The 15,713-nt window shown below is 51.3% G+C and overlaps 2 protein-coding genes and 1 pseudogene across 3 annotated transcripts in view; 2 read left to right on the plus strand and 1 right to left on the minus strand.

Annotated features, from left to right (window-relative positions):
- Positions 1-15,713, plus strand: part of LOC149362718 (uncharacterized) — a 143,477-nt gene that overhangs the window by 55,931 nt on the left and 71,833 nt on the right. Inside the window, exon 2 of one of the 2 annotated variants that reach the window (XM_089573189.1) lies at positions 474-870. The exons of the other annotated variant lie outside the window; for it this stretch is intronic. Coding sequence (XP_089429315.1) covers positions 474-514 — 41 coding nt within the window. The 3' untranslated portion in view covers positions 515-870. Of the gene's footprint in view, positions 1-473; positions 871-15,713 lie in introns of those variants that run through there. 2 annotated transcript variants of the gene reach the window in all.
- Positions 3,097-6,140, plus strand: LOC149362721 (solute carrier family 22 member 7-like; annotated as a pseudogene).
- Positions 11,090-15,713, minus strand: part of LOC149362722 (putative RNA-binding protein 19) — a 93,633-nt gene continuing 89,009 nt past the window's right edge. Inside the window, exon 28 of the mRNA XM_089573186.1 lies at positions 11,090-11,592. The gene's annotated coding sequence lies outside the window, so the exon portion shown is untranslated. The remainder of the gene's footprint in view (positions 11,593-15,713) is intronic.

Here is a 15,713-nt window from a genome sequence, read left to right on the forward strand (position 1 = left end):
TATTGCAGCTAAAGCCTTGTCACGAAATAAACCGGACGGCATAACTGCAAAGCCACCCTCCTTGTCAGCCTGCACCACAACGAGGTCCTTGTCTTTAAGAATGCTTGATATCTTCTGTAGATGCAGTTTTTTTGGAAGACTGCGATTAACGCTCGTCTTCAAGAAGGCAACACCGTCGCTTATGATCCTGTCTTTTTCTTGGTCCGCGGCATGGCTAGCCACCCGTCTAACGAGGCCTAAAAGTTCCTGACGCTGTGCAGAAGGTGCGAGGCTGAACTTTGGTCCTTTTTCTAAAACCCGCTCGACCTCTTCTGGCAGCTCTGCTCCTCCTAGCACCGTCACCCGTTGAGGGCTTTCAACACAGGGCTCCTTTGAACGATGAAGCAGGTTCGAAAGCGCGCGTTGCCAAAGAAACTCAGTAGAATTCGCTGCCAGCCGCTTGAGCTCCTGAAAGCGCCTGTTTTCTTTCACAGGTTCTTTACCAAGTACAACAAGGAGACGAAGCCAGTCTTGATACGTTCGGACTTGCCGCCAATACTCAGACTTGAGTATTCTGCAAACACGCCTGACGTGGCCCCAGGATGGCTCCAAAACACCAAAGAGAGAGTGGACTTCCAAGGGAACCAGTTTCCTTTTCAAGCAGTAGGAAACGACTCGGGACTGGCATGTAGACACGGCGATGAGGTTGACACACACAATGGCTGGTTCGGTGCGAGAGCTTCGAGACAGTAAAGGGCCCAGTGTAGAAGAAATATGCTCAAGAAGAACTCTAGTTTGGGCTAGTTGGTTCATGCTTCAACAGGAAAATGGCGCAAAAGACGTGGACAAAAGAGACAAACACGACAGGACCAGCGCCAACTTACAACTGAAATTCGTTTCCAATTTTAAGGTTTGCACTCTTCATCCTTTTCAACCTTTTTTTTTTACCTTTGACACTGCTTTGGTATTAACGCTTCATTCTTCACCTTTTTTTTCCACGTTTCTTGTTGGTCATCTCGTATCACTCATGAGTGTGTATCGTTTTTGGTGTTTAAGAGTTGCTTGGCCATGATCGTTTTAGTGTTGTTTGCTATACTTTTGTTGGGTTTTTTAGCCATGATAGTATGTTACGTGGTTGCTATCGCGCTTCATGTGTTAGATATCTTACAGTGATCTTTTCTACTGCCTGTGCGTGATTACACGGATGTTAGGGCGTGTTGGCCTACATAAAGGCGGGTTTGGTGCGAAATAAAATTCAGTTGTAAGTTGGCGCTGGTCCTATCATGTTTGTCTCTTTTGTCCACGTCTTTTGCGCCATTTTCCTGTTGAATCACTGAGAAAAATTCGGTGTCTGCCCCTTGAAATGCTCTGAAAAGCGCCATCTTAGATGTTTTATTCGACAAGTGGCCTTTTCCGACGGCAAAACAAAAGACCGGTACTGGTTAGCGAAATAGAGCACTCTTTCAGCCAAAGGATGTCTGCAAGCTGGTAGAATGGCGGCTAAGGATGGGCAGTCATTGCGGTCAGGAAGTCTGTATAAATTAAAAAAATGGTTAATCTTCCTTACAATTCAGACCTGGCTCTGAGTGATTTTTTCTCTTTCTTACAATAAACATTTAGCACAGGCAGCAAGGCTTTCTCGAACCCTAAACAATTAGCTATGAAGTTGCGCCGCTGAAAAAAAAAACATCCATTGTAACAAATGTTCTATTTGTCTTTGCCTTTGTTTTGCAGTCTATTCTTAACTAGGTCCGCATTTTATGTTTCGTGTAATCTATGTTGCTGCCGGTATATGAAGTTTGTTTCCGTCGTCAGGTGCCATTAAGAAGACATCATTGCGCAACCAAAGCCTCGAGAGAAGAAAGAAGAAAGTCATTGCCATTGCACCAGCTATTAACTGTCAGGACTTTCTTACGGGCATTCGAGTCTGCTTTTGGTGTGGCTACACCTATTTTTGTTTCCCACCCGGCTCTTTTTTAGTCATCATTGACCAAGGTTCCTTCTCCCTCAAGTCGTTTTTACTCAAAACCTTTTATCGGTCATTGGTATAGATCTCAGTTTCGTGTGTAGAGTAGGTTCTGCAACGTCCCCTGTGGATATCGCTTTTGATTATATTTTCCCACCTAATGCAAAGCATCTCCCGTCCAGGACCCTACTTAGTCTCCTCTCAGAACACCTTGACTCTTTCCCCCACCACAGTGTGATTGCTACAGATCCGTCCGGGGCTGGCCAGAACGCAGCCATTGGCATTTTTTCTGAGGATCTCTCATGGAGTTATTCACTTCGAGTCCCGTATTACACTCCCATATTTCTAGCGGAGTTTATGGCTCTTGGGCTGGCTGCTTTAAAGATTGCCCCCAATGTCTCCAGGTGATATTCCTGTCAGATTGCCTCTCTGTGTTGTTGGCGCTGGATTCTAAACGCGACGATCTATTGAGCCGCTCATTGAAGTATTTCATTCCTGGATGGGTAAAAGAGGTGCGCTTCGTTTGGACCCCAGACTGCGGTATTTCTCAAAATGATGCAGCAGACTTTTTAGCAAAACTGCTCTCAATGCACCGGTCGCCTGTAGCGTCCCTAATCTGATCCTTTTCGGAATGTCTCGCTTTCACCGCTTTCAGCATACTACCACTATATGTGCAACGATCCCTTGCTGTCTACTGTTGACTACCACCATCTCACGTACCCATGGAAGGTTAGTGCTTGTAAATCCCGGCAGTGTGAGGTTGCAATGACACTCCTGCTGTGCAGAATTCCCCGCTTAAATCTGTATTTATGCAGATGCGGGTTCAGTCCCTCAAACTTTTGTGCGCCTTTGGAGAGGTGAAAACACTGGAGCATTTCCTATTCTATTACCGGAGGTTTGCACTTCAGAGAAGGACGTATCTCGAAATTCCAATTTCTCGAATGGGACTCACTTTGTCGGTGCCGCTTCTTCTCTACTTCGGTGCTAGCGCCAGAGGTTTCGCTTTGCATCAAGTTTGCGATTTCCTCCACAATTACATAATTGCTACCGGCAGGTTCCCTTGCTAATGGTACCGAAAATGTCCGCATTGCAAAATCATTCAGAATTTTTCTTGTATTCAGTTCTCTAATCTTTATGCCGGTTGTTTTTTTTTCATTAATTTCTTCCAGTAATTTCTTTTTATCCATAATTCCATCTTTAATTCCTCGGAATACGTACCCAAAGTTAAATCATTAGCTTGGCACAAAAAGGTAATCCATTAGCTTGGCACCAATTTGCCTTCTTTGGGCTCTCCTCACTGAACCCTGGCCAATCCCCCGTCGTGGGTATGTGCCATGCCACCAAGGCAACAACAACAACTTTACTTCACCGCCTCACGCCTTTTTTCCCGCACAAATAGTGCCTCGGAATTCACCACCGTACCTTGGCCGATCCCACCGCGTGGGTATGTGGCATGTTTAGAGAGGGAGAAGAAGAATAGCAAGAATAAGAAGAAGAAGAAGAGCAAAGCGCACGCTCACGAGCAAGACCGTTCTCAACGAGGCCCGTGGCGTCGTCATAATTGTAATCGGTTCCTATTCACCGGACAGAGACGTCCAGGTATTCGAACAACGCCTCTCCTACGACCGGATATGGCCAACGTTGAAAGGGAGGCTCACTCGACGAAGAAAAGTCGGCGCTCAGGCCGCCGACCTTCCGCACCTCCGCCGATGCCACGGAAGGTGCCCGAAGCTCCGCAGCTTTGCAACTTTGCGCACGTGCTGCACGCAGCGGCGATCAACAGCCTGGCGCGGCCCGCGGACCACTGGTGCCGACCTCCAGCAGCGTACGCCCACGTGTCCGCGGAGATATGGAGGAACACCAGCGTGCCACTCGAGTCTGACGGCGTGACGCGCCACAAATGTCTTCGGTACGAGCCGCCGTTCCCTTCCGAGGAAGAAGACGGCGTTGAAGACCGGAGAACGATTCCCTGCGACGCCGGTTGGGACTTCGAGGTAGATGCCGCCTCTGGAATGCCGGTCAACTCGATCATCCGAGAGTGGAACATCGTCTGTGAGCGTCATTGGATCATGACCGCCCTGATAGCTGCCTACATGGTTGGAGGAGTGGTTGCTGCACCATTTGCAGGAATCGCGGCTGACAGGATCGGAAGGCGCCCCGTTCTGTGCATGTGGGTGTTCGTGCTCATGTTCGCCGGCATAGGAGTGGCCTTCGCCAAGACCTTAGTCGCCTTCGGCGCTCTCCGCGCCCTCCTGTCCGCCGCGGCCGCCAGCGTCCTCGTCACTTCCACCATTATGCTGTTTGAGGTGACCGATACGGCGCATCGGGCCCTTTTTTGCGGCTTCGCCACAGCCGGCGGCTCGCTGCTGGCCTCCATCTACCGGGCCGTCCTGCACGACATCGTCTCCGACTGGAGGGCCGTCCAGATCGCGTGCATGGTGCCAACTTGCGGCCTCGTTCTGGGCGTTTATCTGATGGAAGAATCGCCGTGCTGGCTCTTCGCTGTGCTGAACACCCGACGCGCAGAGAACGTGCTGTCGTGGGCCGCGCGCGTCAACAACGCCGACCCCGACGACTTCAAGCATCGCCTGTTTGAGCTGAGGGTTGAGCTGAAACGACAGCACGATCACCAGCAAGACACCGGAACCTCTGACATCTTCTCGGGGCCTCAAGGTGCTCGTCCTTGCCTTCTAAGCACGGTAGTCAGTTATGTCAACGCGATAGCGCTAAAGGCCGCGTTATCCAGGAAATCCGCCGTCGGCGTTGAGAGCGAAAAATAGTGTGGCCCCCACCAGAGAAGCAACCTAGGTGGGCCACCGAGGTCACATGGCCTTATGGCGTCATCGCAGCCTTCCCACCGGGTTGCGAGTAAACTGACAGTTGTGACAGGTAGCTGTTAGATCAATGATTGATCGCGAGAGGTTTCTCGGGCAGAGCAACTTGGGTCACACAAGGCCCACCATTGGAGCGCCTGCTTTCGCAGAGCAATGCCGCATCGCTTAACTGCTACATTATTGCCGAAGAACTGGTGCGAGGACTCCCAGGGGCCTATGGATGTAAACTTGAGAGTGACCAATTCCAGATACATGGACATTAATACATTAGGTCTATTAAGTCATATCTTTAAAGCGGGGCTTAAATATCCCCTTCATTTCTTGCGATGGCATTACAAATCACAGCGCCAAGTTTCAAGGCGAAATTAGTTTCATGACGAAAAATAGAATGTAGGACTGATAACACGCCAAGATTTCACGCATCAGCCCCTTGCCAATCCATGCTGGGTTGTGACAGTCATCTGGGTGTTCGCTCATTGTGTGAGCTTTAATTAGACGCTACTGTACGTATTAAGTCGATAGCATCGGTAAGGTGTACCGAAGGCTTGTAGACTGTTTCGAACCCTCGCGGTGCTCGAGGGCGGTCTGCTGACCCCCAAAACAACCCTTCCAATACTTCATAATCGCAGACGTGCACGTGACCGAGCTTGTGCGGAACCAGTCTCTGCGCCAGCGGTCCTTGGTCACCTACGGGTGCTGGTTCGTCACGTTCGCCGTCTTCTACAAACTCCTAACGGGCCATGTCATGCGCTCCAACAAAGAGGCACAGATCGCGCTGGTCCTGCTCAAGGTGCCCGGGATCATCGTCAACGTGCTCTGCATCACGTACGCCGGGCGGCGCAGGTCCCTCACCCTCAGCATGATCACCCTGGCCCTCCTAGCCGGAGCACTGGCCACTGCGCACACGCTTCGCGCTCCCAGCTACGTCCTGGCGGTCGTCGTCGTGATCTGGATGCTGGTGTTTGACCTCTGCGCCATCGCCCTGTTCATCCTGACGGCCGAGCTGTACCCGACGGTGGTTCGCGGAGCAGGGCTCGCCCTCAGCTACACCTGCGGACGCATGGGCGCCGTCTTAGCGCCCTTCCTCAGCGAGATTCAGTCGGCGGACATAAAGGGCTTGCTGTACGCCGTGGCGGCCGCGCTGTTGCTCTTCTTCGGAGTGATGGCGTTGGCGCTGCCGGAGACGACGGAGCTGCAGCCGGCCAACACAATGCGCGACTTTACGGCGGGAAAGTGGCAGCTGCAGTCTCCCCTGAGGGTCGCTCGAAAAGGCAGCAAGCGGAAGCCAGCCAAGAGCGCCCAGTCCGATATCCAGAGACCAGCCGAATAGGCCCGGAAGTGAAGAACAAGATGTGCGGTGATATGGAAGGGAAGCGTGCGGGGGGGGGGGGGGGGGGGGGGTTGAGGCAGCAGTCATATTAGCGTTTAATATTACATCATCATCATCATTATCATCAGCCTGACTACGCCCACTGCAGGGCAAAGGCCTCTCCCATGTCTCCCATTAACTCAGTCCTTCGCCAGTTGCGGCCACCGTAGTCCCGCAAATTTCTTAATTTCATCTCCCCACCTAACTTTCTGCCGCCCCCTGATACGCTTGCCTTCTCTTGGAATCCACTCCGTTACCCTTAAGGACCAGCGGTTATGTTGCCTCCGCACTACATGGCCTACACAAGCCCACTTCTTACTCTTGATTTCAACTAGGATATACTTAACCCGCGTTTGTTCTCTCACCCACTCCGCCCGCTTCCGATATCTTAACGTTGCACCTATCATATATATTAATCACATTAACGTTATCGACGGTTTACTTCTATGTTAATTTTCTCTATTTACTCCGTGGTCATTAAGCAAGTATAAAAGTTGTTTTGAACCCTGGATATAAGTAGAAGCGCGCAAAGGACACTGGCACACATTCCTAATGAATCATTGCAAAACTGACATTTTTTCGATCCGTAGCCTACAGAGCACTGGATTTACAAGAAATGTGGCATCCGGAAGTGTTCAGCAAATTTTCCTGCTCTGAAGGTGTTCAGAAAATTCAACAACTGTTCTAGCACCTAACGAAGCTCGAGAGCGTCCGCCAACGGCGGAAAGTTCACGTGCGAGTAACTGAGTGATGGACAGAATGTACCGCGTGGCGTAACTAACAAACTTCCCTCCGGACTTTTCTACAGACTGGATATCGCGCAAAGTGCATGGCGCGCTGGCCACGTTTTTCCTATTACGAATCTGACATCTATAGCCTGAAGCAGAACTTGGGCAGCGGAGCCATAGCCTGCTGCATTAGTTGGTCGAAATTAAACACGCAGCTCTGGTCTTCTCCACGTGCGTTTATTCTCGCTATATACAACACGATATCGGCGACAAGGTGCCACTATTCCGCAGTCCACTTTATTCACCTCCGCGTCCCCAGCCTCCCGTGTTAGAGACCCCTAATTGGTCCTTTCACCAGCGTTACCCATATATTATGGCATCTCCTTTGAATCGTGCTGGTGGCCGGTGCCACTTTGCCTAAAGTAACTCAGGAATGAAGCAGCAGATGACCTTCTAAGGAGACTTTCCAGCCTATGGCGTCGACCGATTTACGCCATTGGCAGAAGGGCTTCCTTTGAGGAGCGTTTGCCGCTTCGCTCTTCGGGTGTATCTGCATCCGTCTATGGTTTGGTTTGGTATGGTTTACGATGCTTTAATGTCCCAAAGCCACTCAGACTATAAGGGACGCCATAATTTAGGGCTCCGGTTAATTTAGACTATCTGGGGTTTTTTAATGTGCACCCGCATCGCACAGTACACGGGTCTCTAGCGTTTCGTCTCAAGCGAAATGCGACCGCTGCGTCCATGCGTCTTTTAGGTCAGCAGCCGAGCGCCATAACCACTGGGCCACAGACGGAGTATATGACAATAGTAGTTTAAAGTTGCAGTTCTACTTATTTTTGTATTTCCCCTCCTTTTTTCATCATCATGATCAACAGCCTGACTTCGACCACTGCGCGACAAAGGTCTTTTAGATAACTCTCCAATTCACTCTGTCTTTTGCAGCTGCGGCCACCTTATCCACGAAAACTTCCTTCTGTCTAACCTAACTTTCTGCCACCCTCTGCTGTGCCTGCCTTCTCTTGGAATCCAGTCTTTTACCCTTGTCGGCCATCGGTTAACTTGCCTTCGCATTACATGCTCTGCCCAAGCCCATTTATCCTACTTGATTTCGACTAGGATGTCCTTAACCCGCGTTTGGTCCGTGACCTACTTTGCCCACTTCCTCGCTAGTAACGTTGCACCTGTAATTTTCCTTCTAATTGCCCGCTGCGTGGTCCTCAACCTGAGTTGAGGCCGTTTCGTTAGCCTCAACGTTTCTGCCCAATAGGCGACACCGGCAAGATACAGCTGTTGTACACTTTTGCCGTGAGGGATATTGTTAAACTACCTACCATTCATTATTTGACAGAGTCTGCCAAGTGCGCTTCCCCCCCCCCCCCCCCATCTTATTTCATTTAATGTAGTTATTGCAGTTACTCTTATTCCAGTTATTTTACTGTCGTGATCCGGAACTGTGGTCACTACCTGCCCTGAGTAGACGTATTCCCTTACCACTTGCAGCGCATCACCTCTAATCGTAAACTGCTGTTCCCTTCTGAAATTTTCTGTTACTTTGGTTTTCTGTATATTAATTTTTAGACCCACCGTTCTGCTCTGCCTGTAACTCATTGATCATACTTTGCAGTTCAAGTCCCGAGTTAATTGGCAAGGCAGTGTCATCAGCGAATCGCAGATTACTAAGGGAAGGCTAGCTTTTAGCTTCAATTTTAACAAGTGCAAGCCTTTGAATACCTTTCTTAAACTGCCGGTGAATAGCACAGGCGAGATCGTGTCTTCCATTCTGACGCCCTTACTGGATTTTTTTTTGCATGCCTTTACGTTGGACTGTGGTGGCTGCGGAGACAATGTAGACATCTTCCAGTATTTTTACATAAGGCTCGTCTACACCCTGATTCCGTAATGCCTGCTGAGGTGTCGACTGAGTCAAAGGCTTTCTCGTAATCTATGAAGGCTTTATATAGGAGTTGGTCATATCCTGCGCATCGTCTATCAAAGTTATTGAGTGTAACATGGCGTTCTGTCCAGTAGCCTTTACGAAAGTATGCCAGCTCATTTCGTTGATTGAAGTTTCTCCTGACTGTATTGCACCTAGTAGGCAACGGGCTGTAAGCTGATCGGTTTTGTCACCTTTCAAGACCTTGATGTCCCTTTTCTTATGAATTAGGACGACGTTAGCACTCTTTGAAACTTCCGGTACGCTCGAGGACGGTGCGGTCTTGTTCGATGGCACGGGGCAACGATGTAAACATCTTGTCCACGTCAACGCAAACGTTCACAACGGGACCCTTAATGCCGTACTGGCCTACTCCGTGCATCAGTTGTCGCACTCGCATGAAAGTTATTCACGGAGATACGAGTCTCACACACAGCGCATTCAGTTGTGGAAGGTACGCTGACTTCGAGGGATATTTGTAACCGTTGGTTGTCGAAAGATGATGGATGTCACCCTTCCGCACAGATTGCATGCGCGAAAAACAGTCTGAATTGACGCACCACGCAGTGGCGAACGGCGGCGGCTATGCGTTTCGGCTTGGGCGTGCGGGAGAAATGGCGCCAGAAGCGCGCGCAGCTAGGGCAGCGCGCTGCCCCGGCTGCGGAGCTGGTTACGAGGGACAACGGCGACGCCGCGAAACGCAAGAAGGGGCGCCAGAGAGCTGCGCTCTCAATTTCACCAGCAACATGATATCTCGAAATTGAAAAAAATGGATTGGTTTGGTTCGTGGGGTTTAACGTCCCAAAGCGACTAAGGCTATGAGAGACGCCGTAGTGAAGGGCTCCGGAAATTTCGACCACCTGGGGTTCTTTAACGTGCACTGACATCGCACAGTACACGGGCCTCTAGAATTTCTCCTCCAAAGAAATTCTAGCCGCCGCGGCCGGGATCGAACCCGCGTCTTTTGGGTCAGCAGCCGAGCACCATAGCCACTGAGCCACCGCGGCGGCAGTTGAAAAAAATGGAGGGGACACAGTTCCGCATTACGGGTATGGTTTATGGGGGTTTAACGTCCCAAAGCGAATCAAGCTATGAGGGACGCCGTAGTGAATGGCTCCGGAAATTTCGACCACCTGGGGCTCTTTAACGTGCACTGACATAGCACAGTACACGGGCCTCTAGAATTTCGCCTCCGTCGAAATTCGACCGCCGCGGCCGGGATCGAACCCGCGTCTTTCGAGTCGGCAGCCCCGAGTGCCATAACCACTGAGCCACCCCGGCGGCCTCCTTACGGTTATAAAGCGATAGTTTTCATGAGTTAACGCCCATATGTGCGAAATTGGTCATTCTGTACTTAGCACTAATAGATCCTTGGCAGTCCTCATAGAACTCCTGGAGCAGTGGTGCAGCGGTTAAGGGATGCGCCACTGCCCTTCGGATGGCTGGTGCTGCCACCTGTAGGGCTTGCGCGACCCAGGTTGCTCGCAACCTCTCGTGCCCAATTATTAACTTAAATGCCACCTGCTACGGTGCGCAGTTTGCTGACAATTCGGTGGGCAGGTCGTGATGACGCAACGTTACGTGACCCACCTGCCTCCTAGGTTGCTCCTGTGGGGATTCTTCGCTCACGGTCAGCGATGCCGACGACGGGTTTTCTGCTACAAGAGATCCTTAACGCTATCGCGTTATTAAGTACTAGTGGTGCGTGTAGCCATCGCTCTCAATGCAAAACACAACGAGTAAAGGTTGTGCTTCACGCCATTAGGTGCCCTCACTGCATGGACCGCCATCGCACCATTCTAGCATGATACTACTTTATAGCCAGTTCGTGCTCAAGTTTTTTAGATTTCTTCTGCACGCTTCTTACTTTGTGATCCCAGCAGTGTGGCCCCGGCCACCAGTTGATGCTCCCCACCATGGCACAAATCGTCCATGCCTGCGGCTGTTGCCAAGCTAGTCATGCCACACAAGGACAGTGGACAGACAAACCTCACGAGGATACCTTTGGAACTGTGTGGCCATCAAGGCACCTAAACATATCACATGTCAGGAAGTTTCAAATTCGTGTTTTCTAGGAGCACGAAGACTAACAAAGCGCATTTATTTGAAATTTTGGCTGTGCCCACAAATGTTAGAGCTGGCAAGCTAGGGTATGACCGGCAGTCATGTTGAACCTGACACTAGCAGAAACCGCGAAGTTAAGAAACGGGAGTTAATTGATTGAGAAAAGGAGAGCAAAAAGTAAATATAGTCAGGAACTGAGTCGCCCCAACACGAAAAAAAAAAGTACCATGCTTTATTGAGGTCGCTTAGCTCACTCCCAGCAACTCCGTCCCCTCAAAATCCGGAGGACCGACCGTGCATCCCCGCACCAGAATGAATCGGCCCGTCTTCACTCTTCATGAGATTAGCTGACGCGGCCGGATTGTGCTTTAGACGATGATGAAAACATTTGTGTGTCAGGGCGCGTTCCTTCAGCGTTTGTCACTGGTGCACCTGCATTCGCCCTTTCCGTTCCTGGTAGCCACTGGCGAAGACATCAAGGGGCACACGCTCCCTTCTTTGCCGCTGTTCATTGAGTAAAGCTGGAAAATGTGGCCCGGCGTCTTCACGCAGTGAGCCAAGTAAGTCGGGAGCGGAGACGTAACCTGCAGAGAGAGATGCATCTCTCGCGCAAGAGCCATGCTCAGTGAGCCGCTCTTCGGCTGAGCTTGACACAAAGCGGCACAGGATAGCGGGCGACCCAGCCATGGCGTTGGAATCCCCATTCCAGTGCAGTCCTGCAGTTCAAGACAGAGAGAAACAGAAAAAAAAATTCAGGGGGGCACTTTGTTGACCTACAGACCTAAAGTCGCGTTCCACTCTTAATAGCGGAACGCGACAGCGTCTTGCAATGCTGCCAGGGAGTGCACAGAATGCCATCGCTCGTTCGGCTGTACACCTTGCTCGTCGGTAAATTGGTTTTTGAGGAAAGGAAATGTATCTGTCTCGCATGTCGCAGTGGACACCTGAACCTCACCATAAGGGAACGGAGAAAGATTGGAGAGAACGAAGACACCATATTCACTAGACGCGCCTTTGTTGATTCCAACCATCGAGCTGGCAAACACAGGATTGGATTGGTAGGGAACTCTCAGTGTTTGCGAGGGCACAGGTCTGTAACATATTTTTGTTTGCAAAGCTCGAGTATGTCCTTCAAGTCCTACATTGTGCGAGGAGGAAGGTGCAAGCAATACACAGAATATTTGCAACATTCGTGTGGCGCTCTCAATGGGAGCCCATGAGGCGTGACAACTTGTTCCTTCCCTTAGAGGGTGGTGGAGTGGGCCTTGTTCACCAGTTCGTGCATCAACTTGTTTCCCGTTTTTTCTTTTTCAAATCGGCAAACCACTCGTTTCTGGTAGCTGTGCTCATTAGGCGGCTTAGTTTTCATTTGCCTTACTTATTCGCACTGACTGTGCAGGCTCGTGAGGGGACTTTATGGGGATTCCTTAAGGAGGTTGCTGACACTTTCAATTTCCTCACTGTGTGCTTCTCTTTAGATTACCTCTATAGCCTCTCGAGAAAACAGATGACCCAGGCTCTCACTGAGTCTTTGTTCCCTACACCATTGTATCGGCAGCCTTATCTGGGGTCTTTGGACATCAGTGTTGTAAAGCGTGTTAGGCGGATGTGCATTCCGGCAGCCGCTAAAACGTTATTTTTCAAACTACACAAAGCAACGCTGCCTGTCAAGACATTTCTTATGAGGTTGGGCGATCAGTACCCTTTCAAGTAATTATGCAGGACTCCCTTTCTCAGAGGGTGTCAAATCCCTTAAAGGCTTTCGTCTTACTGGCTTTTTTTTGTCCATTCTCTTTGGGAGGCGGGTGCGGCCAGCAAAAGCGGCCACATGTTCACCGTCACCAAAACATAGTACGTTGCAATTAAGCCAGGCACTATCTGTGCGTATGTCAACAACGTGCGCAACGTCACGGCAAAAGGTGATAACTAGATAAGCTGACCATTCGACCGTGCTAGCGAGCGCGTGCTCATAAGCCGGTGACGGACAGCGCCAGTATAGGGCTGTGTCGTGTCCGGTCGCTGTGTTGAATGCAGCGAAAGACGCACACGGTACTTTTAGACTTCGTTTATTTAGAGCCGATGAGGGTGCGACCAGCGTCGACCGAGGCAGGAGCCGAACTGGCCGCCCGAAGAAAGGAGGGAGTGGAGAAGCGTCCACGGCAGGGAGTGGCTTCCCAGAACAGGAGGAGGGTGCGGGGGCGCACCGTGGGGGGGTCCTGGCGACAGCGTGCGACGAGGGGCAAGCGGTCGTTAAGAGGAGGATTGAGTGGTCGTTAGGAGGAGGATGCGAACTGTCGTTAGGAGGGGAATGCGAGTGGTCGTTAGGAGGGGGCGCACACACACAAAAGCAATAAGGGGACACAACACTTCCTTCCCCCTTAGAAAGTTGCCTGGTATCGTGCAGGGGGTCGGCGCTCACGCGTGGAGGCGCGCTGGCTTTGTGCGCTCGGGGGAGAAACACTTGTAGGCTGGCTGTTGTTCGCTGTGTCTCCTAGGTCTGTCCTGGGCGAAGTCTCTTCTTCCGGGAAGAGGGGCCAGGCTATGTGGGAAGATGGTGCACGTGTTCTCTCCGCTGGCGGACAGCTCTCAGACGGCGTCGTAAATCTACGCAGCTGGTTGAGATGGCGTGCTACTGTGCCATGTATGTTGACGAGCCAAGAGCGCAGGCCTATGCGTCTGACAATTGTAGCTTCCTCCCAGCGTGGCTTTTTCAGAAACTGTCGGGCGAGGACGCGCTGCCCCTCATTAAGCGTGCCGCAGCGCGGAATTGCTTTTTCTTCCCGGAACGTCTCTGCCTTTGGCTCGGGGAGGATGGCTGTGAGCTGGGTTCGCATTTCACGCTCGAACATCATTTTCGAGGGGGTCTCGCCTGTTGTGCTCTGAACCGTCGTGTGCTGCTTGAAGAGAAAGCGCGCAAGGCGGCGCTGCAGCGAGCCTGTCTGATCTCTTTCAAGGGCGCGTTTTAGCTCGGCTACGTAGCGCTCGGCTTGTCCGTTTGTCGCTGGGTGGTAGGGGGCCGATGTAACTGATGAGATCCCGTTGTCGCGATAAAACTTGAGGATCTCCGCAGACACAAACGGTGTTCCGTTGTCCGACACTACCTTGCGCGGCAGGCCGAACGTTGCAAATAGTGATCGGAGGTTGTCAATGACTGCTGCCGAAGTCGTCTGTCCCATTTGCCTTATCTCAAGCCACTTTGTGTAGGCATCTACGACCACAAGGAAAGTGCAGCCCTCAATTGGTCCTGCAAAATCAATGTGCAGTGTGTGCCATGGTGTGTCTGGCTTTTCCCATTCTGGGACAGGAGCTTTCGGCGGGGCGCTCCGGCTGCTCTGGCAAGGCTTGCATTCTCGCACCACTGTTTCGATGTCGTTGTCAATGCCAGGCCACCACATGTAGCTTCTGGCACACTTTTTCATTGCAACGATGCCCCGATGTCCGGCGTGGATGAGAGACATAGCTTGTGCGCGTAGTTCTCTCGGCATCACAACTCGGGACCCAAATATGATGCAGCCGCGATGGGTGCTCAACTCTGTAGCTCGCCTGCGGTAAGCGTCGAAGTTGTCCCCTTTGAGTTTATGCACGTTGCCTTGTTGAACAGCTGTGTAAACTAGCCGGAGAGCTGCGCACTTCTGCGTAGATGCTGCAACTGTGCCTGCTGTAAGCGGAGGTTCTGGCAGTGCTTCGAACATCAGAACGTCTCCTGGTGGAAATGATTCGTCAACAGTTGCGTCTAGTGGCAGACGGCTTAGCGCATCGGCGTTTTGATGTTTACTCCCATTGCGGTAGACCAGAGCGTAGTCGTACGCTGAGAGTTTGATGGAATGCTGCGTCGGCTCGATGACACCTTGCTGCTCCAGTTTGTCCAACTCTTTTTCAACTGAATCTCGGAGAGCAAACGGCACCGGCCTGGCCTTCAGAAATTTGGGTTGCGCGTTGTCCAACAACTCCAGTGTGACCGGGGGCCCTTCGTTTCCTGGAATCTCTTCCGAGAATACTCTTTCGTATTTCTCTTGCAGTTGCTCAACCATGTTCTGGCTCGGCGTCTGGTGTATGCCGCATATCATCACGCCTAGTGGAGAAAACCAGTTTCTCCCTAGAAGGCTTGATCCTGTGCCCTTCACAACAAGCAGAGGTAGCGTATGGGTCTGGCCGTTGTAGTTAACCTGCACGTTGGCAGAGCCCAATAGTGGCAGATTCTGTCCTGACCACGTTCGCAGGTGCGTGTCGTCTTGTTGCAGGGCGGGTGCGTCAGATGGCCATGAAGTTCGGAACGTGTCCTCACTGATCAGAGTACAGGCTGCGCCGGAGTCCACCTCGAACTTAATCAGCTGGTGATGTACGCTTACTTCTGTAAAAATCTTCGGTCGCGTGCCGAGATTCATGGTGTTCAGGTCGTACAACACAGATGGTGTTGCTGATGTTGCTCCATGGAGATCAGATAGCGGCGTATTCTCTGAGGCGTTGACGCTGTGATTAGGCTGGGAAGGTGACTTTATCTTGGCAAGTCTCCGTTTCGTAATGCATGCTCTTTCGATATGCCCTCGCTTGTGGCAAAAATTACACGTGGCTGACTGGAATCGACATCCCTGGGGTTTGTGTTGGTCGTCACACCGCCAGCAGCGTTGTGCCTTTTTGACCGATTTTACAACAACAGAAGGCTTGCGCACCTGGTTGCTTGTCTGGTGTACCGGCTCGGTGTTCCGGCGAATCCCTCTCTGCTGGTGACCGGCGCTCTCCGCTCGAACGGCGATGTCGTAAGCTTTGCTGAATGTGAGGTCCTTCTCAGCGAACAGGCGCTGCTGCAGTGACTCGTCACTCAGTCCGCACACAAATC

This window comes from Amblyomma mixtum, chromosome 2 (genome assembly GCF_055824585.1).
Source record: "Amblyomma mixtum isolate Tamu chromosome 2, ASM5582458v1, whole genome shotgun sequence".
Classification (NCBI taxonomy): domain Eukaryota; kingdom Metazoa; phylum Arthropoda; class Arachnida; order Ixodida; family Ixodidae; genus Amblyomma; species Amblyomma mixtum.